General features: G+C 35.4%; 1 protein-coding gene across 2 annotated transcripts in view; it reads right to left on the bottom strand.

Annotated features, from left to right (window-relative positions):
- Uggt2 (UDP-glucose glycoprotein glucosyltransferase 2) overlaps positions 1-27,362 on the bottom strand; it is a 194,261-nt gene that overhangs the window by 100,782 nt on the left and 66,117 nt on the right. For both annotated transcript variants that reach the window (XM_027938864.2, XM_071611594.1), the window contains exons 14-20: positions 26,839-26,924; positions 26,165-26,300; positions 23,219-23,350; positions 18,996-19,160; positions 18,557-18,680; positions 18,368-18,466; positions 16,297-16,391 (exon numbers count right to left, since the gene is read on the bottom strand). In XM_027938864.2, the coding sequence (XP_027794665.2) occupies positions 16,297-16,391; positions 18,368-18,466; positions 18,557-18,680; positions 18,996-19,160; positions 23,219-23,350; positions 26,165-26,300; positions 26,839-26,924 (837 nt within the window). The remainder of the gene's footprint in view (positions 1-16,296; positions 16,392-18,367; positions 18,467-18,556; positions 18,681-18,995; positions 19,161-23,218; positions 23,351-26,164; positions 26,301-26,838; positions 26,925-27,362) is intronic.

A 27,362-nucleotide genomic window follows, 5' to 3' on the forward strand; every position in this document is an offset into this window, starting at 1 on the left:
GGTTTTAACATACTTCAATAAAACCATTTATTCCTAATATTTGATATTTTATACCACTGTAAATAGTATCTTTATTTAACTTGTACTTGTTTGTTGCCATTCAGAATTTTTTAATGCATATTTACTTATTTTATTTTTTAATTTTTTACTTACATATGACAGAAGAATGCGTTACAATTCTTATTACACACCTAGAGCACAATTTTTCGTATCTCTGATTGTATACACATTATATTCACACCAATTCGTGTCTTCTTACATGTACTTTAGATAATAATGTCCATCACTAATTCTTGTATACTGAGCTGGTACAGCACTACTAAGTTACATTGAAAAATTCTAATACTTTTTACAAAAGTATATGCATTTTCTGTGTAAAAATTTACAAAAAATGAACTTTCTTAGGATTTTCATACTGTTTATTACTTAAAGATTTTTTTTAATCTATGGTCATGAAAAGAAGTGCTTTAACCTTCCATTCTTTATTGTCCTTTTAGGCATTTTGTTTGAAGCAGTGCTAGCTAGTAGGTGTGTTAGATTGATGTTTGGTACAATTCACTACTATTATCATATGGGAGTTTTCTGTTTTGGAACACTTAAATTACAGATTACATTTTTTTGATAATGTATCTTTTGATTAGTTTAATCAGGTGTCTTATTAACTACTATAGTCTTGTAAAGGAGAAAATTTTGCCTTGGTGAATTTTAACTGCTCCATGTTTGTCTTACTTTTCTTGACTTTTATCTATTTATCTATACTTATTTATTTAGAATAATGACAGTGGAATGCATTACAATTCTTATTACACATATATACCACAATTTTTCGTATCTCTGTATATAAAGTATGTTGACACCCAATTCATGTCTTCATATATGTACTTTGGATAATGATGTCTATCACATTCCACCATCTTTTTATTTTACAGAAGTTTAAGTTGCTGTTGCGTTTTAAAAAATTTAAGATCAGTGCTTAATTTGTTTCATCCTCTTTTTCAAATGCAGACAACAGATTTATATATTCACCCAGGTTTAATGTCATTTAAAGTATCACTGATTTCAAAATATTTTTAAATGTGCATTTTTTATGCACAGGTAGTTTAGAAATATTTAATTTCTAAAAACAGATATATTCCAATTTTTTTGGCTACTGATCTCCGATTATACTGAGAATATACTTACTATAATTTCAATCCTTTAAAATTAAGATTTGCTTTATAGCCCAGGGTCTACAAATGTTTTTTAAATGTTACATTTTTGCTTTATAAGAATATAGACTGCATTTCTTACATTATCACTATCCATTATGTCAACTTTGACAATTCTGTCATTCTTCTACATGCCCTATTGATTTTGTATACTTGTTCAACTTGTTACCTAAAGAGGTATAATAAAATTTCATGACTTAGGCTGGAGATCTGGCTCAAGCGGTAACACGCTCGCCTGGCATGCACGGGGCGCTGGGTTCGATCCTCAGCACCACATAAAGATGTGTCCACTGAAAACTGAAAAATAAATATTAAAAAATTCTCTCTTTAAAAAAAAAAATTCATGACTCATGGGTTTGTCTGATTCTCAATGAGATTTGGTCAAATTTTACTTTATATTCTTTGAGCCTAGGTTAAGATGTAAATTATTTCGCTGAAAATGCTTTTTTATAGGAAAAAAATTATGCAGAAAATACACATTACATTCCAGCCACTGAAATGACTTGGATTCAATAAGACCCTATTAATAACAAGTACTATTAGTGCCTACATCTGGTTTTCTAACTACCATTTCCACTAAAAGGAGTCAATTCTGGAAAGGGGATAATTGTAGATCATGGCAAGGAGTACCACAAGGTAAGAAAGGGAAAACTTTTTAGAAAGCAAGAAAAGTGTCCAGAGATTATTTTGGGGAGTTGGTGTTAAAAGGACATAGGAATCAGCTTAAAGGGTCTTGCTAGTCAAAGTAGGCTCTGTAGTTATCAAAAAGAACAATGTAAGTGAATGACTGAAGTACATTGAAAAAAAATTCCATGAACCAAATGATACTTGAAAATTTAAAAAAATTATTTCTCATCAATACAAGAAATAACTACACCACTCTTTCTCTGAAAACTGGTTACTCAATATAAAGAATTTCCCGAGTTCTCAGGAAGAATTTCATCATTTTTGGTTGATGAAGGAAAGAAAAATAATTTCAGAATACCAGCTAATAAAAGTAGAATACTATTTCTTTAGTAATAAAAAGAAAATAATACATTCAGGAATGTTCTGTCAATACATCCCAAAAGCCTTAAAAGTTTGTGGGCAAGATGTTATTCACTTGGTATAAAAATAGTACTTGGTAGATTAATTCTTATGTGAAGAAGGAAAAAACACATTTACATGGTAGGGACATGCTATATCCACTTTGCACTTTAAATGTACCACTTATAACATGACTTTTAAAAATATATATATATTTTTTCAGTTGTTGATGGACCTTTATTCATTTATTTATATGTAGTGCAGAGAATTGAACCCAGTGCTTCACACATGTGAGGCAAGCACTTTACCACTGAGCCACAACCCCAGCCCACATGGTTTCTTAATGTGATGCTGCATGAAGAACACAGCATCACTCATGTCTTCTTGCCAAAAATGTTGAGGCTGAATCTGTGCTAACAAAAAATAATTTCCAGTATAGAGGAAATGTAGGTTTATTAGAACTACTTGAAATAATATAAGGAAATAATCAGAAAAATGAGAATGTGAGATTTTTCTACAATGACTTTGGTCTTTTTTCCCCTTTAATCAGTGGAAAAAGTGGTAAGATTGTTCTGCAATAAAAATCAAATGAAATGTACTAATGAAATGCACTGTTAGAAAACTGGATCCTGATTTCTGGTGTGGGCCTCTGAGGGCGGATGGGGTTTGGCAGCTCAGAAAAGAGAAGAGTGACATGATCAGAATAGTGACTGGCCCCAGACTCGAGGCAAGCAAAGAATCAAAGTGGAATGCCCAGCACAATGACACATGCCTGCAATCCAGCAACCTGGGAGGCTGAGACAGGAGGATTCCAAGTTTGAGACGAACTTCAGCAACTTAGGCTCTTGGAGGCATTCAACACAACCACAGGGACGAATCACCTGGCTCACAGAAGGTCAATGGTACAAAAAAGAAAACACATACAATCAATAACACAACAACAGAGAAGAGGAGCAGCCGCCTGCTGAGAGGCTGAGCCGCCCCCTCCCCCTGCGCCGGCATAGTAGAGGGAACTGGGACCAATCACAGAGCAGGCCCAGCGGCCTGCTGAGGGGCAGAGCCGCCCCCCACCCCCCTCGCCTGCCAGGTAGGGGAAGGGTGACCACCGACAGAAAAGGCCCAGTGGCCCGCGGCGGGACAGAGCTTCCAATCACTCCTGCAAGGTAGGCGGGCCTGCGACCCACCGGCAGAAGAGGAGCAGCCGCCTGCTGAGAGGCTGAGCCGCCCCCTCCCCCTGCGCCGGCATAGTAGAGGGAACTGGGACCAATCACAGAGCAGGCCCAGCGGCCTGCTGAGGGGCAGAGCCGCCCCCCACCCCCCTCGCCTGCCAGGTAGGGGAAGGGTGACCACCGACAGAAAAGGCCCAGTGGCCCAGGGCGGGACAGAGCTTCCAATCACTCCTGCAAGGTAGGCGGGCCTGCGACCCACCGGCAGAAGAGTTGCAGCCGCCTGCTGAGAGGCTGAGCCGCACCCTCCCCCTGCACCGGCATAGTAGAGGGAACTGGGACCAATCACAGTGCAGGCCCAGCGGCCTGCTGAGGGGCAGAGCCGCCCCCCACCACCCTCGCCTGCCAGGTAGGGGAAGGGTGACCACCGACAGAAAAGGCCCAGTGGCCCGCGGCGGGACAGAGCTTCCAATCACTCCTGCAAGGTAGGCGGGCCTGCGACCCACCGGCAGAAGAGGAGCAGCGGCCTGCTGAGAGGCAGAGCCGCCCCCTCCCCCCCGCGCCTGCAAGGTAGTCGGAACTGAGACCACCATCAGAACAGGTCAGACCTGCAACCGAGAGACAGAACAGTCCCAGTGGCCTGAGGAAGGGTAGAGCCGCCCCCCCCCCCCACGCCTGCAAAGTAGGCGGACCTGCGACCCACTGGCAGTACAGCCCCAGAGGCCTGCAGAGGGGCAGTGCCGCTGCCTGCGCCTGCAAAGTAGGCAGAACTGCGACCACCGACAGAACAAGCCTAGCGGCCCGCAGAGGGACAGAGCCGCCGCCCGCGCCTGCAAGGACGGCGGACCTGCTACCGACTGGCAGAGCAGGCCCAGCGGCCTGCCGGCGTGGTAGGCACATTGCCCCAATTGGCGGAGGGGCAGAGCCGCCACCCGCGAGGGAGACTTTGCAACTATACAAGACCAATATAAATATATAGGGGGAAAATTCAATAGCACAACAGTTTCACCAAGAAGAAAGGAACGCGAACAGTATGAAGAGACAAGGAAAGAAAGGACCACAAGCATTGCAGGTCAACTCAACTTTAGAAGAGGTAATAGCTGCAGCTGATGGAATGTCAGATAAAGAATTCAGGATATACATGCTTCAGATGATCTGGAGTCTCAAGGAAGACATCAGACAGCAAAATCAGACAATGAAAGATCACTTCGACAAGGAATTACATAAACAAATCCAAGAAGCAAAAGATCAACTATACAGGGAAATAGAGGTTATAAAAAACAAACAAACAGAAATCCTAGAAATGCAGGAAGCAATAAGCCAACTTAAAAACTCAATTGAGAATACTACCAGCAGAGTAGAACACTTAGAAGACAGAACATCAGACAATGAAGATAAAGTATTTCAACTTGAAAAGAACATAGACAGCTCAGCAAGACTGTTAAGAAACCATGAGCAGAACATCCAAGAAATATGGGATAACATCAAGAGACCAAATTTAAGAGTCATTGGGATACAGGAAGGAACAGAGTTTCAAACCAAAGGAATGAGCAATCTATTCAATGAAATAATTCGAGAAAACTTCCCAGACTTGAAGAATGAGACAGAACCCCAAATCCTAGAAGCCTACAGGACGCCGAATGTGCAAAATCATAAGAGACCCACACCTAGACACATTATAATGAAGATGCCCAACATACAGAATAAGGAGAGAATTTTAAAAGCTACAAGAGAAAGGAAGCAGATCACATTTAGGGGTAAGCCAATCAGGATAACAGCTGATCTTTCAACACAGACTCTGAAAGCTAGAAGATCCTGGAATAACATATTTCAAACACTGAAAGAAAATGGGTTCCAACCAAGAATTGTGTTTCCAGCGAAATTAAGCTTCAGGATCGAAGATGAAATTAAAACCTTCCACGATAAACAAAAGTTAAAAGAATTTGCAGCTAGAAAACCATCTCTTCAAAACATCCTCGCCAAAACATTACAGGAAGAGGAAATGGAAAATAACAATGAAAACCAACAGTGGGAGGTAGGACACTAAAGGGGGGAAAATAATCAAAGTGGAAAACAAACCATGTTTAGTAACATAAATAAACAAATATGGCTGGAAGAACAGCCCATATCTCAATAATAACCCTAAATGTTAATGGCTTAAACTCACCAATCAAGAGACACAGGCTAGTAGAATGGATCACAAAACAAGACCCAACAATATGCTGCCTACAGGAGACGCATTTGATAGGAAAAGACATACATAGGCTGAAGGTGAAAGGTTGGGAAAAATCATATCACTCATATGGACTTCGGAAACAAGCAGGAGTATCCATACTCATATCAAATAAAATAGATTTTAAGCCAAAGTTAATCAAAAGGGATAAAGAGGGACACTACATACTGCTCAAGGGAACCATACACCAACAAGACATAACAATCATAAATATATATGCCCCAAACAACGGTGCAGCTATGTTCATCAAACAAACTCTTCTCAAGTTCAAGAGTCTAATAGACCACCATACAATAATCATGGGAGACTTCAACACACCTCTCTCACCACTGGACAGATCTTCCAAACAAAAGTTGAATAAGGAAACTATAGAACTCAATAACACAATTAATAACCTAGACTTAATTGACATATATAGAATATACCACCCAACATCAAACAGTTACACTTTTTTCTCAGCAGCACATGGATCCTTCTCAAAAATAGATCATATATTATGTCACAGGGAAACTCTTAGACAATACAAAGGAGTAGAGATAATACCATGCATCCTATCTGATCATAATGGAATGGAACTGAAAATCAACGATAAAAGAAGGAAGGAAAAAGAATATATCACTTGGAGAATGAACAATAGGTTACTGAATGATCAATGGGTTATAGAAGACATCAAGGAGGAAATTAAAAAATACTTAGAGATTAATGAAAACACAGACACAACATATCGGAATCTATGGGACACATTGAAAGCAGTTCTAAGAGGAAAATTCATTGCTTGGAGTTCATTCCTTAAAAAAAGAAAAAAACAACAAATAAATGATCTCATACTTCATCTCAAAATCCTAGAAAAAGAAGAGCAAAACAACAGCAAAAGAAGTAGAAGGCAAGAAATAATTAAAATCAGAGCTGAAATCAATGAAATCGAAACAAAAGAAACAATTGAAAAAATTGACAAAACTAAAAGTTGGTTCTTTGAAAAAATAAACAAAATCGACAGACCCTTAGCCATGCTAGTGAAGAGAAGAAGAGAGAGAACTCAAATCACTAACATACGGGATGAAAGAGGCAATATCACAACAGACACTTCAGAAATACAGAAGATAATCAAAAATTATTTTGAATCCTTATACTCCAATAAATTAGAAGATAGTGAAGGCATCGATAAATTTCTTAAGTCATATGATCTGCCCAGATTGAGTCAGGAGGATATAGAAAACCTAAACAGACCAATATCAATTGAGGAAATAGAAGAAACCATCAAAGGACTACCAACTAAGAAAAGCCCAGGACCGGATGGGTATACAGCAGAGTTTTACAAAACCTTTAAAGAGGAACTAATACCAATACTTTTCAAGCTACTTCGGGAAATAGAAAAAGAGGGAGAACTTCCAAATTCATTCTACGAGGCCAACATCACCCTGATACCTAAACCAGACAAAGACACTTCAAAGAAAGAAAACTACAGACCAATATCTCTAATGAACCTAGATGCAAAAATCCTCAATAAAATTCTGGCCACTCGGATACAAAGGCACATCAAAAAAATTGTGCACCATGATCAAGTAGGATTCATCCCTGGGATGCAAGGCTGGTTCAATATAAGGAAATCAATAAATGTTATTCACCACATCAATAGACTTAAAAATAAGAACCATATGATCATCTCGATAGATGCGGAAAAAGCATTCGACAAAGTACAGCATCCCTTTATGTTCAAAACTCTAGAAAAACTAGGGATAACAGGAACATACCTCAATATTGTAAAAGCAATCTATGCTAAGCCTCAGGCTAGCATCATTCTGAATGGAGAAAAATTGAAGGCATTCCCTCTAAAATCTGGAACAAGACAGGGATGCCCTCTCTCACCACTTCTGTTCAACATAGTTCTCGAAACACTGGCCAGAGCAATTAGACAGACGAAAGAAATTAAAGGCATCAAAATAGGAAAAGAAGAACTTAAATTATCACTATTTGCAGATGACATGATTCTATACCTAGCAGACCCAAAAGGGTCTACAAAGAAACTATTAGAGCTAATAAATGAATTCAGCAAAGTGGCAGGATATAAAATCAACACGCATAAATCAAAGGCAGTCCTGTATATCAGCGACAAATCCTCTGAAATGGAAATGAGGACAACCACTCCATTCACAATATCTTCAAAAAAAAATAAAATACTTGGGAATCAACCTAACAAAAGAGGTGAAAGACTTATACAATGAAAACTACAGAACCCTAAAGAGAGAAATAGAAGAAGATCTTAGAAGATGGAAAAATATACCCTGTTCATGGATAGGCAGAACTAACATCATCAAAATGGCGATATTACCAAAAGTTCTCTATAGGTTTAATGCAATGCCAATCAAAATCCCAACGGCATTTCTTGTAGAAATAGAGAAAGCAATCATGAAATTCATATGGAAAAATAAAAGACCCAGAATAGCAAAAACAATGCTAAGCAGGAAGTGTGAATCAGGCGGTATAGCGATACCAGACTTCAAACTATATTACAGAGCAATAGTAACAAAAACAGCATGGTACTGGTACCAAAACAGGCGGGTGGACCAATGGTACAGAATAGAGGACACAGAAACCAATCCACAAAACTACAACTATCTTATATTTGATAAAGGGTCTAAAAGCATGCAATGGAGGAAGGATAGCATCTTCAACAAATGGTGCTGGGAAAACTGGAAATCCATATGCAACAAAATGAAACTGAATCCCTTTCTCTCGCCATGCACAAAAGTTAATTCAAAATGGATCAAGGAGCTTGATATCAAATCAGAGACGCGCCGTCTGATAGAAGAAAAAGTTGGCTACGATCTACAGTCGGTGGGGTCGGGCTCCAAATTCCTCAATAGGACACCCACAGCACAAAAGTTAATAACTAGAATCAACAAATGGGACTTACTCAAACTAAAAAGTTTTTTCTCAGCAAAAGATACAATAAGAGAGGTAAATAGAGAGCCTACATCCTGGGAACAAATCTTTACTCCTCACACTTCAGATAGAGCCCTAATATCCAGAGTATACAAAGAGCTCAAAAAATTAGACAATAAGAGAACAAACAACCCAATCAACAAATGGGCCAAGGACCTGAACAGACACTTCTCAGAGGAGGACATACAGTCAATCAACAAGTACATGAAAAAATGCTCACCATCTCTAGCAGTCAGAGAAATGCAAATCAAAACCACCCTAAGATACCATCTCACTCCAGTTAGATTGGCAGCCATTATGAAGTCAAACAACAACAAGTGCTGGCGAGGATGTGGGGAAAAGGGTACACTTGTACATTGCTGGTGGGACTGCAAATTGGTGCAGCCAATTTGGAAAGCAGTATGGAGATTTCTTGGAAAGCTGGGAATGGAGCCACCATTTGACCCAGCTATTCCCCTTCTCGGTCTATTCCCTAAAGACCTAAAAAGAGCATGCTACAGGGACACTGCTACATCGATGTTCATAGCAGCACAATTCACAATAGCTAGACTGTGGAACCAACCTAGATGCCCTTCAATGGATGAATGGATAAAAAAAATGTGGCATTTATACACAATGGAGTATTACTCTGCATTAAAAAATGACAAAATCATAGAATTTACAGGGAAATGGATGGCATTAGAGCAGATTATGCTAAGTGAAGCTAGCCAATCCCTAAAAAACAAATGTCAAATGTCTTCTTTGATATAAGGAGAGTAACTAAGAACAGAGTAGGGTCGAAGAGCATGAGAAGAAGATTAACATTAAACAGGGATGAGAGGTGGGAGGGAAAGGGAGAGAGAAGGGAAAATGCATGGAAATGGAAGGAGACCCTCAGAGTTATACAAAAGTACATACAAGAGGAAGTGAGGGGAAGGGGAAAAATAATACAAGGGGGACAAACGAATGTCAGTAAAGGGGGCAGAGAGAGAAGAGGGGAGGGGAGGGGAGGGGAGGGGAGGGGGGATAGTAGAGGATAGGAAAGACAGCAGAATACAACAGACACTAGTATGGCAATATGTAAATCAATGGATGTGTAACTGATGTGATTCTGCAATCTGTATATGGGGTAAAAATGGGAGCTCATAACCCACTTGAATCAAATTGTGAAATATATCAAGAACTATGTAATGTTTTGAACAGCCAACAATAAAAAATTAAAAAAAAAAAAAAAAAGAAAACTGGATCCTGGCTTAAAAGGGAAAAAAAATTCTTAACCAGGGGAAATTGTTTTAAATTTCTTCTTTTTGTCTACTTCCAAGAGTAAATTTACTGAAGATTTAGTACTAACAATATTATAGTGGTATTGGGGTTATATAGAGGAATATGCTTATTCTTTAGAAAATGCATGAAGTACTAAGAGATGATATATGCTAATTTCTATAAATTAAAAATGGTCTAGACTATCACCTCCCCCATCTCTCCAGATAGATTAAACAAATAAGGCAAGATATTAATTCTTAAGTCTAGGTGTTAGGTATATCAGTGTCCATTATATTAGTTTTTAAAATTTTGTATACTAGTGAAAGAAAACATGGCCTCTATAAACTGCACCCAAGATATCAAAAGAAGAGTCTCAAATGAGAAAAGCATAAATTAAAAATAAGTTGTTTGAAATAAAAATGAAAGTCAAAAATAGCACTAGAAAGAGTAAAAATAAGACCTATACCCCAAATAAGTCAGTTAATAAACTAGTGCATGAGCGGTAGCCTGCAACTATAATCCATAGATCAAATCTTGCTTGCAGCCTGTTTATTTTTTTGGTACTGGGGATTGAAACCAGGGGCACTTACCCACTGAGCCATATTCCTAGCACCCTCCCCACCTTTTTGAGACAGGATCTCACTAGGTTGCTTAGGGTCTTGCCAGGTTGCTGAGGCTGTTTTCAAACTTGCAATCCTCCTGCCTCAGCCTCCTGAGTTGCTGGGATTATAGATGTGTGCCACTGCACCTGGCTTGGAGCCTGTTTTAAGTGGTCCTCTAGTCAACATGTTATAATTTAAAGGGTTGTTAAAAGTAAAGAGTAGTATGTGATGAAGGCTACATATAGCATGCAAAACTGAAAACCTTTATAACCTGGCCTTTGACAAGAGTTTGTTGACCTCTAATCTGGATGACAAGTAAGAATCTTTATTTCAGAGTGCAGAAGAAATGACAAGATGAAAAGCATACGAAATATTTTTCAATTTTATTTAAAAATAAAATTGAAAAAATAATTATAAAAGTAAAGTTAGGGGAAAACTTGTTTGCTGCTGCAAATGAGAAAGGCTGTGTATTTTTTGAAAAAAACAAAAACTATCAATACTTAGAAATACTATTTCCTTTAATTTGAAAGGGGAAAAAAACCTACATAAAAGTATTCAGATTTCTCTATAATAAAAATAGAAAAGATCAGGGCTGAGGTTGTGGCTCAGAAGTAGATCGCTCCCATAGCATGCCTGAGGCACTGGGTTAGATTCTTAGCACCACATAAAAATATTGTGTCCACCTATAACTAAAAAAATATTTAAAAAACTAGAAAAGATCAATAAAGCAATTTCTACTTGGTTTTGAGGAAAAAAATTCTGATCAATAACTAGAAAGCAACAATGAACATATTCACACTTAAAAGGCCAGAAAATATGCACTCTCAATATATTTCAAAAAACATAACTGATGGCTCCAACAAAAAATTTACTTTCATAAAAATAAAGTTGTAGTATTACAAGGTATGAACAAAAAAATTAGTAAAAAACAGTTAAATTTGTAGTTTCTTATAAAGGCTATTGGGGGAAGTCTGGTGGACATTCTCTCTAGTAGAACAATCTTATAATTGGTAAAAAATGTTAAGAAAACAATCATTAAAATCTCTGGAAGTTGTTCAATGGCATAAAGCTTATAAAGAAAAATGTTTTCAGGAAAACACACTAAATCTCACAAACAACATAAGAATCTGTGGCCTTTGAGCCACAACTGGCTTCCATCCTTTCCACCTCTGAGTTCCAAGTTACAGAGTTCAGCTTCAAGTGTAGGGGATCCCTTTGTTTTCAACTCCCAGTTTAGACTTATGCTCCATCCCAAAGGATAGGACAGGTCTATGTTGCATAAACTCTTTACTTGAGGCAGTCCAGGTTAAGAGTGCTAGAGCTCCCTTCCCCCTACTTGCTCCCTCTTGCTGGGCAGAACCTCTGTACCAAGCATAGCCCACTGAATACAATAGGATTTCAATTGCCTCAGCACCAGCTCACTCATAGGGTAGAGGTCCCCACGCAAAGAGGGGCAAACAAAGTTAACTAGCTATTACAATTCCCTTACTAATGTCCACTCATAGATCAAGGGCATTATGGAAGAAAAAGGCTGCCATTCCTGACTCAGTCTCATTGCAATGGTACAGATGTTCTATCTGAGGAAAGAGAAGGACCCAAGGACAGAGTTCTATAGCTCTGACAATAGCTATTTTGATTATAGTGTAAAGCAGTTTATACCTAAGGGGCACTGTCAAAAATAATTGAGATCTTAGTGGAAAGCAATTAAGAAGATGCTAGAAGGTACATGATACTAGTAGCAAGTAAAATGGCAGAGTAATCAGATTTTAGTAGAGAATTACAGAAAGAAATAGTAAAAAACTGTTCTGGTATCACTCATTCCTGAAGGTATAGAAGACTGCAATATATTCTATATTGTCTCCACTCAAGAGAAATCAGAACAGGGAATGAGGCAGATTTGAAAGCATTCCCTAAATCACAAAAAAATATGAAAAGAGCAGAAGCCATTACTGGTTTAAGGGACTTAAGCAAAACCTCTGAATAAACACTACTGAACAAAAAGCTACTCTGACTCTGGGTAACTCCTAGATAATCAGGCTTAAAAATACCACTAAACTTATTATGTGAAGTCTGGAAGCCTGTGTTCATGCCAAAGGCCGAAGCTTCCTAGGAGTGATTAGAAAAGTAAATTCTAAGATACTATTCCAAGGGTAAACAAAGATCAAAAGCAATCACAAAATCCTTGAATTGAAACAAGTCTTCAAGTCACATACACACTCAATGGTAAAGGGTTATAGTAACTAGGTGTGGGGACTTAAGCACAACCTGTGAAAAGTATCACAAATTATATATAATTATATGTGTGTATACACACACACACACACACACACACACTTACAAAATAAACAGAATTAAAACTTTAAAAATGACAAAAGGAATTTTATAAGTCTGATAGTTCTAATATAGATAAGTATTTTTTAAAAAAAATATTTACTTTTTAGGTGTAGATGGACACAACACAATGCCTTTATTTTTATGTGGTGCTGAGGATCGAACCTGGGTCCCGCCCATGCTAGGTGAGCGCTCTACCACTGAGCCACAATCCCAGCCCAAATACAGAAGTATTTTTAACTATAAAAATCTCATGGTGATTTCAGTGATAAGATGTTGCAAACAATACAAGCTGAGATACAAGAATATTAATCTACCAAGTGCTCCTATGATTTGATGATAAAACCTTGACACCTATAAGCCTGATATGATTTGGCAACTCAATTTTGTTACCTTATTTCTTGTCATCCCTCCTTACTCACTGTGTTCTAGCTGCATGCTTTACCATCTTCCTACACTTATGTTCTTGCATTAGGACCCTTGCAAAGACAAGGCTCTCTACCGAGAATATACTTCTCCTTGGAATTTAAATAGTTAATTCTTTCAATTCCTTTAAGTCATTGCTTAAATATCGCCATCTCACTGAGGCCTATTCTGCCAATTTTATGTAAAATTGTCATTAGTCTGCAACCTGGTTCTGGACTGATTTTCTCCTTTCCATAGTACTTCCCAGCTTCTAACATCTAACTCAGCTTATTATATCTATTAGAGAGTATCTGCTTGATTACCCACCCCACCTCTGTTAGAATTTAAGATGCACAAGGACACAGTCTTAGTTTTGTATACTAATTATATCCCCAGTAACTAAGTTGAATATTTACTAGATAAATGAATGTGCTATTAAATTTAGTACCACATATGCTAAAGACACTTGTTCAGATGCAAACAATGTATTCAGAAGAGAGGAAATATAATTGGCCAATCAATGAAATGCTCTGTGCCACTAGTTATAAAGTAAACACAATTAAGAAGCTATCTAGGGGGCTGGGGATGTGGCTCAAGCGGTAGCGCGCTCGCCTGGCATGCGTGCGGCCCGGGTTCGATCCTCAGTACCACATACAAACAAAGAAGTTGTGTCCGCCAATAACTAAAAATAAATAAATAAATATTAAAGTTCTCTCTCCTCTCTTTAAAAAAAAAAAAAGAAGCTATCTAGGGGCTGGGGTTATAACTCTGTGGTAGAGTGCTCGCCTAGCATATGTGAGGCACTGGGTTTGAGCCTCAGCACCACACAAAAATGAAGGTATCGTGTCCATCTATAACGGAAAAAAAAAAAAAATAGAAGCTATCAATGTTTTAAATTGGTAGAAAAAATTAGATAACAAAAATAAAGACTTAACACTGTGATATCATAGCTGCTCTAAAACTGGAAATTAGCCACTTTAAAAGGACATTTGTTAAGAATTATTGAATATCTAAAAATGTTAACTACCCTTAGATTCAGGATGTTGAATGGGGGCAACATCTTTTTATGACACTGATTTTTAGTACCCTATTCTAAGAATAAAAATACAGGAAAGTAATATATTCAAAGTTATTTATGACAGATTATCTATAGTAGCAAAAAACTTAAACCACCTGAATTTTCACTGTTATTATATAATTCCACATGGATAATTATGCATTCATTCAAATTCTTGTCAACATGAAATTTTTATTATTGGAAAAAAATTTGGATAAAAATCTAAGTGATAATTTCAGCCATGTAAAAATGAACACACACACACACACACATATATAGGCAAGAAATACACCTAAACATTAACAGACTGACTCTAAGTAATGGGTTCTATGACCTAAATACTTTTCTTCCTTGTTCATCTTTGCTGTTCTACACTTTCAATTTTCTGTAAGAAATGTGTAATATTCTCAAATTCAAGGGGAAAAAAACTTAAAATATCTGAGTGAAAATCAGAAAAACTACAGTGAAATGATGGTTTTATTATACAAAAGTTATTTCTTCAATTTTTCTATTTCTAACAGATAGCATTTGAGATTCAAAATTATCATTCTGCTGTCATGTATAACTGATTAGGATTAAAAAATTTAAAAAATTATCCCTACTTTTCAAGATTAATGTACTTCATGTTATAATATTTTAAATTTATTGTTGTAAAGATACATTTATTTTTGAAAAGCTTCCATATAATGAAAATAAACATCTATTCTTTAAGAAGAAATTATAAAGATAGCACTTCTCAAAGTTACAGAAGAAGCAACCAAGTCAAATCAAAGTTATTTGTGATATATAATATAACTACTAAAGAAAGGCAGTTTGTAAGCTTCTCAGAGAACATGCTCTCAGAATTTCTTGAGAATAGCAAGCAGAAGTTAACTTCTCCCTAAAGATTACAAACCACCTTTTTTTTGAAATTTGCTGGTCTGCTGGTCACTGAGAAAAGCCCGCATACATTCTGATATTGTCTAATATGATGTGAAAAATCCTTCTATAAATGTTACGTTTTACTTAAGATATATTACTTATGCCTAATGTGATAGCCAGCCTCCAAGATGGCCCCAATGATCTCCATCTCCAGGTATTCATGGCCTCATATAGCACCTTCTCAAACTGAATAGAAGTGCACTGTGTAACAAACAGAGTTTGTGGCTTTTAAGAGTACTTCATAAATTACATTGTGACTGTCTTTGTCTCTATCGCTCATTCTGGAGAAAGCTACTGTGCTGTGAAGATTTTAAGCAACACCAAAAAGAGGTCTATGTGGCAATGGAATAAAGTGCTCTGCTAACAGCCAAACAAAAAATCCTGCCAATAGGCAGGTAAGTGAGCCATCTTAGAAACTTGGCCTTCAGATGACGGCAACCAAAGTTTGACTGCATCCTCATGAGATGAGTGAGGGCAGAGACAATTAGCCAAGTTGCTCCCGATTTCCTGAACCTCAGAAACAGGTGAGAACATAAATGTTCATTGTTAAATTTATGCTTAGCAATAATTTCACAAAATATTTTGGTTCGTATTTCTTATAAAGACAGGAATATGTTCCCTTAGAAATACAGGTAGTCATTAAAGAGTACTTTTAAACAAACATAAAAATGAATCCAAGCATATTGGTTTACAATTATCTAATAATAAAAAACGAGATTAAGTTAAAGCTTAAAATATTTTGGGTAAAACAAGTTTACTCAGTTTTTCTTTAATAATCAGGGAGAAAGTGCTATGTCATTACGTAACAAAAAAATTGCTATTACTAGCTACTACTGATAAAAAGCAGTACTGTGGTTACTGAGTTAGTAGTAGGCTCTAGAATATTTTGTTTTAATAATCTATTTATAACCACTATTAGGCATGTATACATTGGATCATAAGGCTAACAGAGAATATATAGACCATGAGTCATGGAAGATATATGGGTTATCTTTTTCTGGGTAAGGTTACCCGTTTTATATCGAGATTGAATTCTTTAATTTCTTTAGTGCTGTGTTTTAATCAAGTTAAAATGTACGCAAAGAGAAATAAAAATTTAATGCATGCTCTTCATATTGCTTTCTTGAAACTACAATTTTTATAGGAAGAATAGCTAACTCACCATGTGCTTTAATGCATTAAAAAGCAGTTTTCTCCCAGATGGTGTATCAAAATCAGCAATAATCCACAGAGTGACTGCAGAAATTACATCATCATCTGAAAGTTTCAAATAGTCAAGTAAAATTAATTCTTTCTAAAATAAAACTAAGAAAAGTTTTCAATTAACACAAAATATCTTATTTCTGAAAAATGTGTGTATGTGGAAATATGTAATGTACATACAGAAGTGCTAGTATAAAAGTGCTAGAAGAGTAGTTTATTGTAATCCTTTATATAAATAGATACAAAAAAATTTTTTAAAAAGAGTGTAGTCCCTAAGGAACAGATGCGCACAATTCTTTTACCAATAGAGAAATTGTTTTATAGCTTTCATGATCCCAGTGTTGGCAAGTAAAATTGTCTTCTAGCTATATTTATTTTAAAAAAATTGGTATTTACACCCCACGTATCTGTAAAAACAAGACAGTCAAGTTTATCTAATAGATATAGAAAATATCTCATTGATTTCTGGTTCTCATTTGCTAGGTCTAATTTGTATTTTTTTTTTCCTATGTTGATGTAATTCTCTTTTCAGAAGAATTTCAAAACTTTAAGTCTATAGGAAGAATCCATTTTTAAGTAAGTTTTAGGAACAGCAAATTTTTATTTTAAATGCCATAACTAAAACTGTAGAAAAAATAATCCTTTAGATCAGTTCACCAATTTAAAATAAAAATTTGCTGTTCCTAAAACTTACTCCTGAACAGATTCAAAATTACAGTAATTACCATAGTCAGTGCTATCTAAATCTACAAAAACTGATCTTGTTAATAAGGAAATACACAAAGGACAGCTCATTCCACTTGCTATCTTTAGAAATAAGAGTAGGGCACTAACACATTCTTTTCAAAGAATTCCAATATTGCCTTAATATGAGCCTTTCGCTACCTTAACCAAATTGCGTTATTTCTTCACACATTTACATAAACACAAATAAAAAGATTAGAGTCTAAGTTATTATTCCTTTAATTTGCAAGAGATTTAACCAAAAGGCATTCCAATAGGCTTAGTCAGATGCCCAGAGGCATTTTTGAAATACAACCCAGAATCTGATCTTTGACTCCTTCCTCCTTTACTTGATATATTCAAGGGCACAGCATGCCATAATATGGAAATGTATTTTATTTGTTGGATTTCTTATAGACATATAACTTTCTGAACATAAAATCATGAAATCTGAAAGTAATCCAGGTGCCAATTTGGACTCAGTCTATGGCATTCTTTTTATGTGGTGATGAGGATCGAACCCAGGGCCTTGCATGTTCAAGCCAGGTGAGCAAGGTGAGCGCTCTACCAAGAGCCATAATAACCCCAGCCCCTCAGTCTATGGCATTCTTAAAAACTAATTGTGTAGACTTTTGATTTAAATCTTTCATATGTAAGTTCTCTCCCTTGCAACAGTTCTCTATCTTTAGGTCACTCCTATTGTTACAAAGTTACTTCTTACATATTGAAATACAAACCAGCCTTTCTTTAACTTATTAGCTCCCATTTTTATTTCCAAACAAAGCAGACAGAAAAATAAAATAAGCCCTCCAAAACCAACAACAAAAAACCTGTACTAATTATCTCCATCTATATGAATATTTAATTGCACAATAACAAATCTGTGGTCTCAGTGAAGACTTCTTTAAGCTAAATCCTTATTTCCACAAATGTTACTGCACTGGTCTCTCATCTGGTTGTGATCCTAACCTAAGCCAAACATCCAGATTTTGTTTAACCACAGCGCATAAAACTATTTTCTCCTCTATCTGGGAGCTGCACTTTTATTCATGCATTTTATCAGTTTATTGCTTTCTTAAAAAGGTGAAAATGGAATAGTTTACTTTAAAATAAGGCAAAAAGCCAAGATGAATATCTGTTGCATATATGCTTAGTTAGGATAAGAGGCACAATTTTCCCAGCACAATCCCTAAGTTGTAATAAATTATAAACTACCAAACTAAATCATGTTTTCCAGTCAAAAATATCAACATAATGTAAGGAACTAAAATGCTGTTTAGGAATAAATTTCATAAAATAAACATTACCTTCTTGAGTTAAATAATGCATGTTCTCTGCAATCACAGCACTTTTATCTTGTGAATCCAAGAAAAAGTAAGTAGAGAAATCTTCAATGGCAGTAGTTACTGAAAAATTCCACATTAAAGGTTCAATAATGAATTAATGAAATATTCATAGTAAGCATTTTTAGAATAGTATGTGAAGGGTTATTTTACCTGATGAAGATATTAAATTAAGATACTGAGGATTAGTGTGCAAAATCAAAGAATTTATACGGGGTACAACATTATTCTTATCCATTAGAAAATCCACTGCATTCATTTGATCATTCAATGTGCCCTATGATAACAAAAATATTATTTAAAAAATAAGCATATATATGAATATTTAAAATTATACAGATAATTTGAATATTAGTCTAAAATAAATCAATAAATAGCATATAACTTAGGATTACTGGTAATGAACTTTCTTGTAAAAACTAGACTTGTGAATCAAATTTAAGATGTAATTATGTATAAGAAATTAATTTTTAAATCACTTAAATTATCAAAATGAAAATTTTTACACAATTAGCTTGACCATTAAAAATTTTAATAAGAAAATATCTTTTATAGATATCATTTATGTAGTTCCTCTTACATGTTTACTTACCATAAAAACATCTCTTTGTAAATATTCAGATGCATCCATCATTCTGTGAAGAACAGCCATTTCTAGTTCTTCAATATTCATCTCTTCATGGTTAAAGGATTCACCATTATAAAGAGCTTGAGGTAAAGGACCCAGGCCAGTCATTTTATAAAAGCTTGCTCCTGCCTATTAATTAAACATCAGCGTCAAAAAATATGGCTGTTTGAAACAGAAAGAAAAAGGGACACTAGCACATTTTTATAGAAATATTTTTATTACGCCGTATACAGATTGCAGAATCACATCGGTTACACATCCACGTTTTTACATATTGCCATACTAGTGACTGTTGTATTCTGCTATCTTTCCTATCCTCTGTATATGGCGTAAAAATGGGAGTTCATAACCCACTTGAATCAAATGTATGAAATATGATATGTCAAGAGCTTTGTAATGTTTTGAACAACCAATAAAAAAAAAGAAATATTTTTATTAAAAAAATGTCAGTTTCACTAATCTTCTCTGTCCTTTTCAAATAATATGTAAAGGAAAGTCATTTATCTGCACAGAGGAGGAGTCAGGAAACTTTCTGCAAAAGGTCAGACTGTTAATAGTTTAGTCTTTGTAAGCCATCTGGTCTGTCACAATAACTCACCTTTGATATTACAGTGTATAAGCAGTCACAAGCAACACATGAACAAATGAGCAAGGCAGTGCCCTCAAAATACTTCACAAAAACAAGCAGTGAGGCTTGCTGAACTCAATATAGACAATACTTAAGTGCATTAGACTTAATTTATTCTTACATTCATTTATTCAGAAAACAATATTGAATCATGCCACCGGCAATTTGGATGGATCCAGTGAATACAGAGCTCAAAGTCTTCCCTTATGGGTTTTGATACTGAAAGCAAAACAGTTATATCAAGGTTCCAAGAAGGTCCAGAAAAGCATCTAACCAACCTTGAATATCGAGGGGAAGTTATCATAAAAGTCTTCTGTTGGAGACACTGAAAGCTTTAAGGGGTGAATAAGTTTGGAAGACTAAATGGAGAAAGATATTCCAAGTAAAGACAGCACAGCAAGGACTAGAAGGAAGTGAGAATATGGTATATTTAGGCAATGACAAGTGAATATGGGTGTGATATGAAGGGGAGAGCTGTTGGATAATGAAGTCAGAGAGCATATAATGAAGGTCCTCAATAGTTGGATTTAATTTACAAATGATATGTCATTCAACAATTCATTCATTTATATTTAATATTAAGTATTATGATTATTATTGTCAACATTCTCAAGAGTAGTCTAAAAAGTAAGTACAAGTTGAATACAGCTTATTTGAAATGGGAAACAGAAGTATTTTGATTTTGGAATATCTTTAAAGACTTTACCAATTGAGCATCCTTAATCCAAAAACCTGAACTTACAGAAATTCACAAATATCAGAAAATGTTTGAAAAAGTTTCAGATCTTGGAGTACTTCAGAGATCAGATTAGAGATGCTCAACTCAAAGTACTATAATATGATGAAACAGAGATTAAATCACTTCCATGTGAAAAAGCTACTATATTTTAGAACCAGAATTTGTACCCATGTCTGTCTAACCAATATTCTGAACTATTAACCACAGCACTACAGTCCCCTTTTGCATTTGTTGGGCACCTGCTATATATTAGGCTTATGAATTTATATAAAAGGCATATAAACTCTATCCTAAAATACTTATAGTTTAATAGAGGAAAAGATGGATACACTAAAAACAAGTGTGAATATAGTATTTAGAGTACCATAGGGGTTATTTTGTAAATGCTATCAAGGAATAGTTTGTGAAAAAGTATGTTTAGATTTGATTATTTTAAGAACACAATAGTGCCAGGTGCGGTGGCGCATGCCTGTAATCCCAGTGGGGCTTGGGAGGCTGAGGCAGGAGGGTTACAAGTCAAAGCCAGCCTCAGCAATGGTGAGGCCCTAAGCAACTCAGTGAGAGCGTCTCTCTTAAAAAAAAAAAAAAAAAAAAAAAAAAAAAATGTACAAGAGGATCATATACTAGAGACTGGATTGGAAGCTACTGCAGTAGTATGGGAAAGAAAAAAGCAAGAGCCAGAACAAAAATTTATGGCAATAAATAGTTAAGGAGATAATGATGTAATGTATGAAATATTTAATAGGTGGAAATGACCCAACTTAATGATCTATGTATATATATTTTTGGAGAATAAGAGGGAAAACATGTAGTTTAGAATGACTAGCAGGCTTCTAGCATAAGTAGTCTAGGTGAACAGTGATGAAATCTATCCTCTGTGGTAAGGCTTAAAGAAGGAACATAAGTTTGAGGTAATAAGGAAGATGATGGGCTTTGTTTTAGATCTTTTGGTTTTAGATGTTTGATTTTAGATGCTACTCTATGACTTCCAACTAGGCAATCTATCCATTCAAAAGCTTTAATTACCACAAATAAGCCAGTAACGAATTTTATACTTTCAGTCCATACCTCACTTCTGACCTATAAAAACACATATCCAATTTCTTATTTCACATCTCCTCTGGAAGACAGAGACCTCAAGTATCTACACAAATCTGTTTCTCCTCCTCCACTCCTTTCCATTGTGGCAACAGTATCACATCTCTTCTAGTCAGCTATTCAATTGAACCTTGCTAACCATTCTTGACAATTTTTCAACTTCTAACATACCCAATCCAGCAGCACGCCTGTACTTGTACTTGCTAAATAACTTGAATATGTCCACTTTCTTCTGCCTCTACTTCTTGCAAGGCCTACTACTATCCCATCTTTCGTCTCTCCTCTGTGTTTCTTCATCTGTATCATCATGTACACTCCTACCCTTAAACAATCCATTTTCAACAATGGAGAAAGTTCTTTACAAAAAAATGCGTGCCACAGTCACCTCACTATGACACCTCTGACTGATAGCTTTCATGTTTTTCACTGTTGCCAAAGTCTTCAATCATTTTGCATGTACATTAAACACAGTTGAGTCCCTCTATTCACAGGTCTCACATCTCAGGATTCAACCAAATGCAGATTACAAAACATTGTGCCTATACTGAAAATGTACAGATTTTTATTCATTTTCTTCTAAATACTGAACAACTATTCACATATAGTTTACATTACTTTAGGTATTATAAATAATGTAGAGATCATTTAAAGTATATGAAGGATTAGTTGCAGGGCATATGAAACTAGTATTCCATTTTATGTGAGTTGGATGTCCATGCATTTTGGTATCCATGTGAGATTTGGAAACCAATTCCCCATGGATACCAAGGGCCGACTATATTGTTTATAAGACATATGCAATCATGCTCCTTGTCTACTTTCTCAAGCCTCATCTTCTGAGCTTCCCCCAAACACAAATGCAACACATGTCTGCAATCTATATACGTAGCAACAACAGCTTCTCTTAGTTCCCTCACAATTCAGGACCTCCTATCATTTCTGACTGGAATGAAAATCAGTTACTTGTACTCTTTTGTCCAACTTTTTCTCTTGCTCAAGGACTCGGCTTAAATGTCACTTATTCAAAAGAGTATTCCTTATCCTTAGCTCTTAGAGTGTTTCTTTCATCCAACGTATTGCACATTTGGTAGGGCTCTACCAATGAAATCACGTCCATCAATTTTAAGAATTCTTTATGCTATTTTTCTTTTTTTGTGAATTTATGTTGCTGCCTTTGCTTTTTCAGAATCATTTGGCTCAGTCTCCATTATTTACCTTTTATTTAAATTGACAAGAATTGTAAGTTTATGGTATACAATGTTTTGATATATGTATATGTTGTGTAATAGCCAATTAATATATGCATCTCTTGAATAATTATCATTTGTTTTGGTGGTGAGAGGGACTTAAATTTTTTTTTGATTTTTCAAGTACACATTATTGATATCCATTATAATTACATAATGCATAACAGATTTTTTTTTTTTTTTTTTTTTTAAGCTTTGAACTCACTATCCTCCTGCCTCAGCCTTTCAAGCGGCTGAGATTACAGGCATGCACCACCATTTCCGGCATAATGTATAACAAATTTCTTACACTTATTCCTCTGGTCTAACTGAAATTTAATTTCCTTTGACCAGTCCTTCCACCCTCTAGCCTCTGTAACCCACCGTTTTACTCTGTTCCTGCGAGTTCCACTGTTTCAGATTGCATGTATAAGATCATGGGATATTTGTCTTTCTGTGCCTGGTTAATTTTATTTAACATAATGTCCTAACTTACCTTTCTTTCATTATCATATATGGAATGAATTCCCAAAATATCCCAAATATTAGCCTGAGGAAATTCATTTTGTAGAATGCTCTTCACATTATCCACAGTGAGTATATTTTGATCCTTTGCTTTCTGGTACATCTGTGGAAAAAATAATTTTTCTTTTTATAGTAATTGGTTTTCTTTAAAAAGATGTATAAAATACTTTTAAATGACTTACTTTAGAAATGGTTTATTTACATTCCTGATTGCTCTTCAGCAAATATCTTGACTAAATTTTCTTTGTACCTACACTCTTCTCCCAGTCTCAAACGTTCTAAACACATATGCAGAATGCATGATGGTACTTCTATTTTTTTTCTCATTTCTCTCTTTAATAAGTAGTTATAGATCCTTTACTATGACTCAGGTGCTCTTCTAGACATGAAGAAAGAGGACCAACTTTCTCCAGGAGAGAAGACAAATCTAAGTGGATAATTAAGCCTGAAATGTAAATATGAACTCTGAGCTCATTAAGGGTGGTTGGTCCCATTGCTTTGGGCCTGTGGTGAGGTAGTATATCATGGCAGGAGCATATGGCTAAGAAAATCACCTCACAGCAGCCAGGAAGTGAAGAAATATTGGAAGGGGCTGGATTTCCAATATTCCCTTCAAAGGTATACCTGCAATGACCTAAAACCTCTCTCTATACCCAGACTTTTAGGCCCACATTCTGGGGACAAAACCTCGATACACATGGACTTTAGGGGACATCCCAGATCCAAATCACTGCATATTATATTTACCATAATTCTGTATCACATTTTGGTAATTACCATACATTTCTATTATAATTTTAGTATTTTTTTTTCTTTTTTTAATTTTAGTCTTAATAGTTTTCCTCACTCTTGATACTAAAAGCAATTTGCTCAAGATTTTTATGATATTATAATTTATGTATTTTCTTTCCTAAAAAATATTCTTAGTTATAGATGGACACAATACTTTTATTTTTTATTTAATTTTATTTTTGTGATGCTGAGGATTGGACCCAGGGCCTCACTAGGCAAGACTCTACCACTGAGCTATAACCCCACCCCTCATGTATTTTCTTAAAAGCTGCATTCTATTAAAATTATTCTAAATTAGAGAAGTTAAATCATCTTAAGTACATATTCTCAGAAGATTGGCTCAACATGATTTCTCTACGGAATATTGAGAAACCAAAATTCTGATGTCACAAACATAGAAAAAAATTTTTTAGTATATTTGTTTTAGTTGTCATCGGACCGTTATTTATTTATTTAAATATTTTTTTTATAATAGATGAACACAATACCTTTATTTTATTTTTATGTGGTGCTGAGGATCGAACCCAGTGCCTCACACATGTGAGGCAAGAACTCTACCACTGAGCCATGGCCCCAGTCAATAACAGAGAAAAAGATTCTCACCTGTCAGTTTAGCCTGTATATATTCCTTCCTCATTTATTTCTCTCTTCCTCCTCCTACTTAAATATAACATATAGGTTGTACCACCCATTTAATCATGCTCTCTTAGGCAGCTATATTAAACCTATAGTTTCAAGTGTAATTTGGTTTTCCAAAGGATTATAATATTTTGCTTAACATGATAGTAGACGATTTAAAAGGCAAGAGATAGGCAAATATACCATCACCTGCAAATTAATGTCCAATACAAAAAGCTTACAGAATAGATATTTAATCCTGGTAATTAAGATTACATAGGTAAGTATAATCTATACATGTCTTCAGGATCCTCAATTTTGAATATCATAGGGATCCTTTTATAATAAAATAGTTGGATCTTAATAAAAGATCTAAGTCAATTCAACTAAGTTGCTTACAAACTCTTAGTCCATAAGTTAGTAAAACTAATAAAGATATAAAACTGACACACACATCATGGCAGCATCTTATGAACTGTACTACAAAATAATTGACATGTATATCGTTTCTATGCCTAGGATGGCAAAGTAATGAGGTATTTAGTGATTTCTCTGGGAGCTGCAGAAGTGGAGTAGGAAATGTATACACTTTGAAAATTTCTATTTGAAGATGAGCCATCACCTATTATAATACTGGTTGATAAGCTAATGCCCAATGAATATAAAAGTTAATACAAGCTATTTTTAAGCTATAATTTGACTGTTCTTAATAACACTGCTCTTAAATACATTTACTTTTCCATGATGAGCCACAATAGTTTCAAGACTTCAATGATGAAACAATCTTCTATTATGCTATTCTCTCCTGATGAGGCTCTTACCAATTTGTGACTTTCCTTATACAATCTCTCTGGCAGACACAGTATCAATCTTCCCTTTTTCACACAATTTGCTGTCACTAAGTGATTTCTTCCGCCTTAGAAATTCTCAAACTATCAATATACTTTATCATATGGAATATTTATCATTGCAATAATCTTTATATTGATTTTATTCAGAAACTAGTTCAATAATTCCCCAAATAATCATTTTTATTATGTTTTCCTCTAAGCATATACGCAACTTTTATTTTTTTGGGGGGGGGTATCAGGGATTGAACTCAGCGGCACTCGACCACTGAGCCATATCCCCAGCCCTATTTTGTATTTTATTTAGAGACAGGGTCTCACCGAGTTGCTTAAGGCCTCACCACTGCTGAGGGTGGCTTTGAACTCATGATCCTCCTGTGTCAGCCTCCTGAGCTGCTGGGATTACAGGTGTGCCTCACCATGCCTGGCTACATACAACTTTTAATGGCTAGGTAAGCTTAAAAAAATTAATATATTTTGGCAGAGCCTCAGTTACCTAATTCATGAAGTTGGGACAATATTATGTACTTAATAGGGAGTTGCAGGAATTAAATTTATCATCGTATTTTCAGTTTTCACGAATTTGAAGTGTTCTGTTAGAAAATTATTATAAGAAAATTATACATTCTGAAGAATTTTTATCTAGTGCATAAACTCACATGTACTATGGAAGCAAATGCTTCTGATAAACCTCTTTCTCCTGCAATATAGTTGAAAGCTCTCCAAAGAGCAACTCCAGCATCATTTGTTCCGTCAACTTTATCATCTGTGTTAAGAACGAACACAAAGCCAATTCTGGGAAAAGAAGATGAATAAGCAATATCACAACTACCTTTGAACTAAAATAAACTACTATTTAAAAGTACTGGGCTACAACCTCTAAATGGAGGAAATCCATTAGAGATAAGGGAAAAAGGAATATTATTTGAAGGTCTGATTGTCATGTCTACCACCAAAATTCCCACAGCTACTGAATTCCTGCAAAATGTTAGATACTCTCTGATGGTGACATCAAATGACATTTTTTTCTGGCAAAAAAAAAAAAAAAGGTAAATGAATTCAATACAATTGCATAGAGCTGGGCCCTTCTATAAATTTCCAGAATGACCAGATTATTTTCTTGGGAAGGTAACAAGGTATACGAGATTATTAGGCAGCTTTGATTACAAGAGTCTATTGTAAAGGTATATCACACTTCACAACAAAGCCATGCTGTGCCAGGCATGGGAGCTACCTGATGTTCTGAATTCCACATTAATATTCTGTGTAACATATTGAAAACATCACTGGATATCCTTCAGCTGACAGTCTAATAACATAAATTTACAATTACCGAAGAGGAATTTTATTATAATAGAAAAGTTCAGCAACTTTTATAAAATCCGAGGTATATTCTTGAGCTGGATCAATAAACAGAACCTATAAGGAAGAAATTACATAATCACCATTTTAACACTTTTGAATTTCCACAAATTTCAAATTAAGTCTAATTTTTTGCAGCTTACAGTATAAAATTATAGTTGTTAAAGAAATTCCTAGCAATTCTAAAGAATTTTGAGGAATATATAAGAATTTCACCATTTATAAAAGATTTTTAAAGCTTCCAAATATGATTATGAATGGAATTCAATATGAGATTACTCATCTTTTTTGGAAGCACAACATATAGTTTTTATATGAAGTGAGATACCTTATTGCCAACATTCACAGATTTTCTGAGAAATTTTTTTTTTTAAAGAATTAGATATTAAAGTTCTACAAAAAATAGCATTAACATATCTTCTTGCTCAAGATTCTTACAGGAAATAAGATAATCACTTCCGATGTGAAAAACAAAGGGTAGAGCCTTGGGTGTTT

The sequence above is a fragment of the Marmota flaviventris genome, chromosome 4, assembly GCF_047511675.1.
Source record: "Marmota flaviventris isolate mMarFla1 chromosome 4, mMarFla1.hap1, whole genome shotgun sequence".
Taxonomy (NCBI): domain Eukaryota; kingdom Metazoa; phylum Chordata; class Mammalia; order Rodentia; family Sciuridae; genus Marmota; species Marmota flaviventris.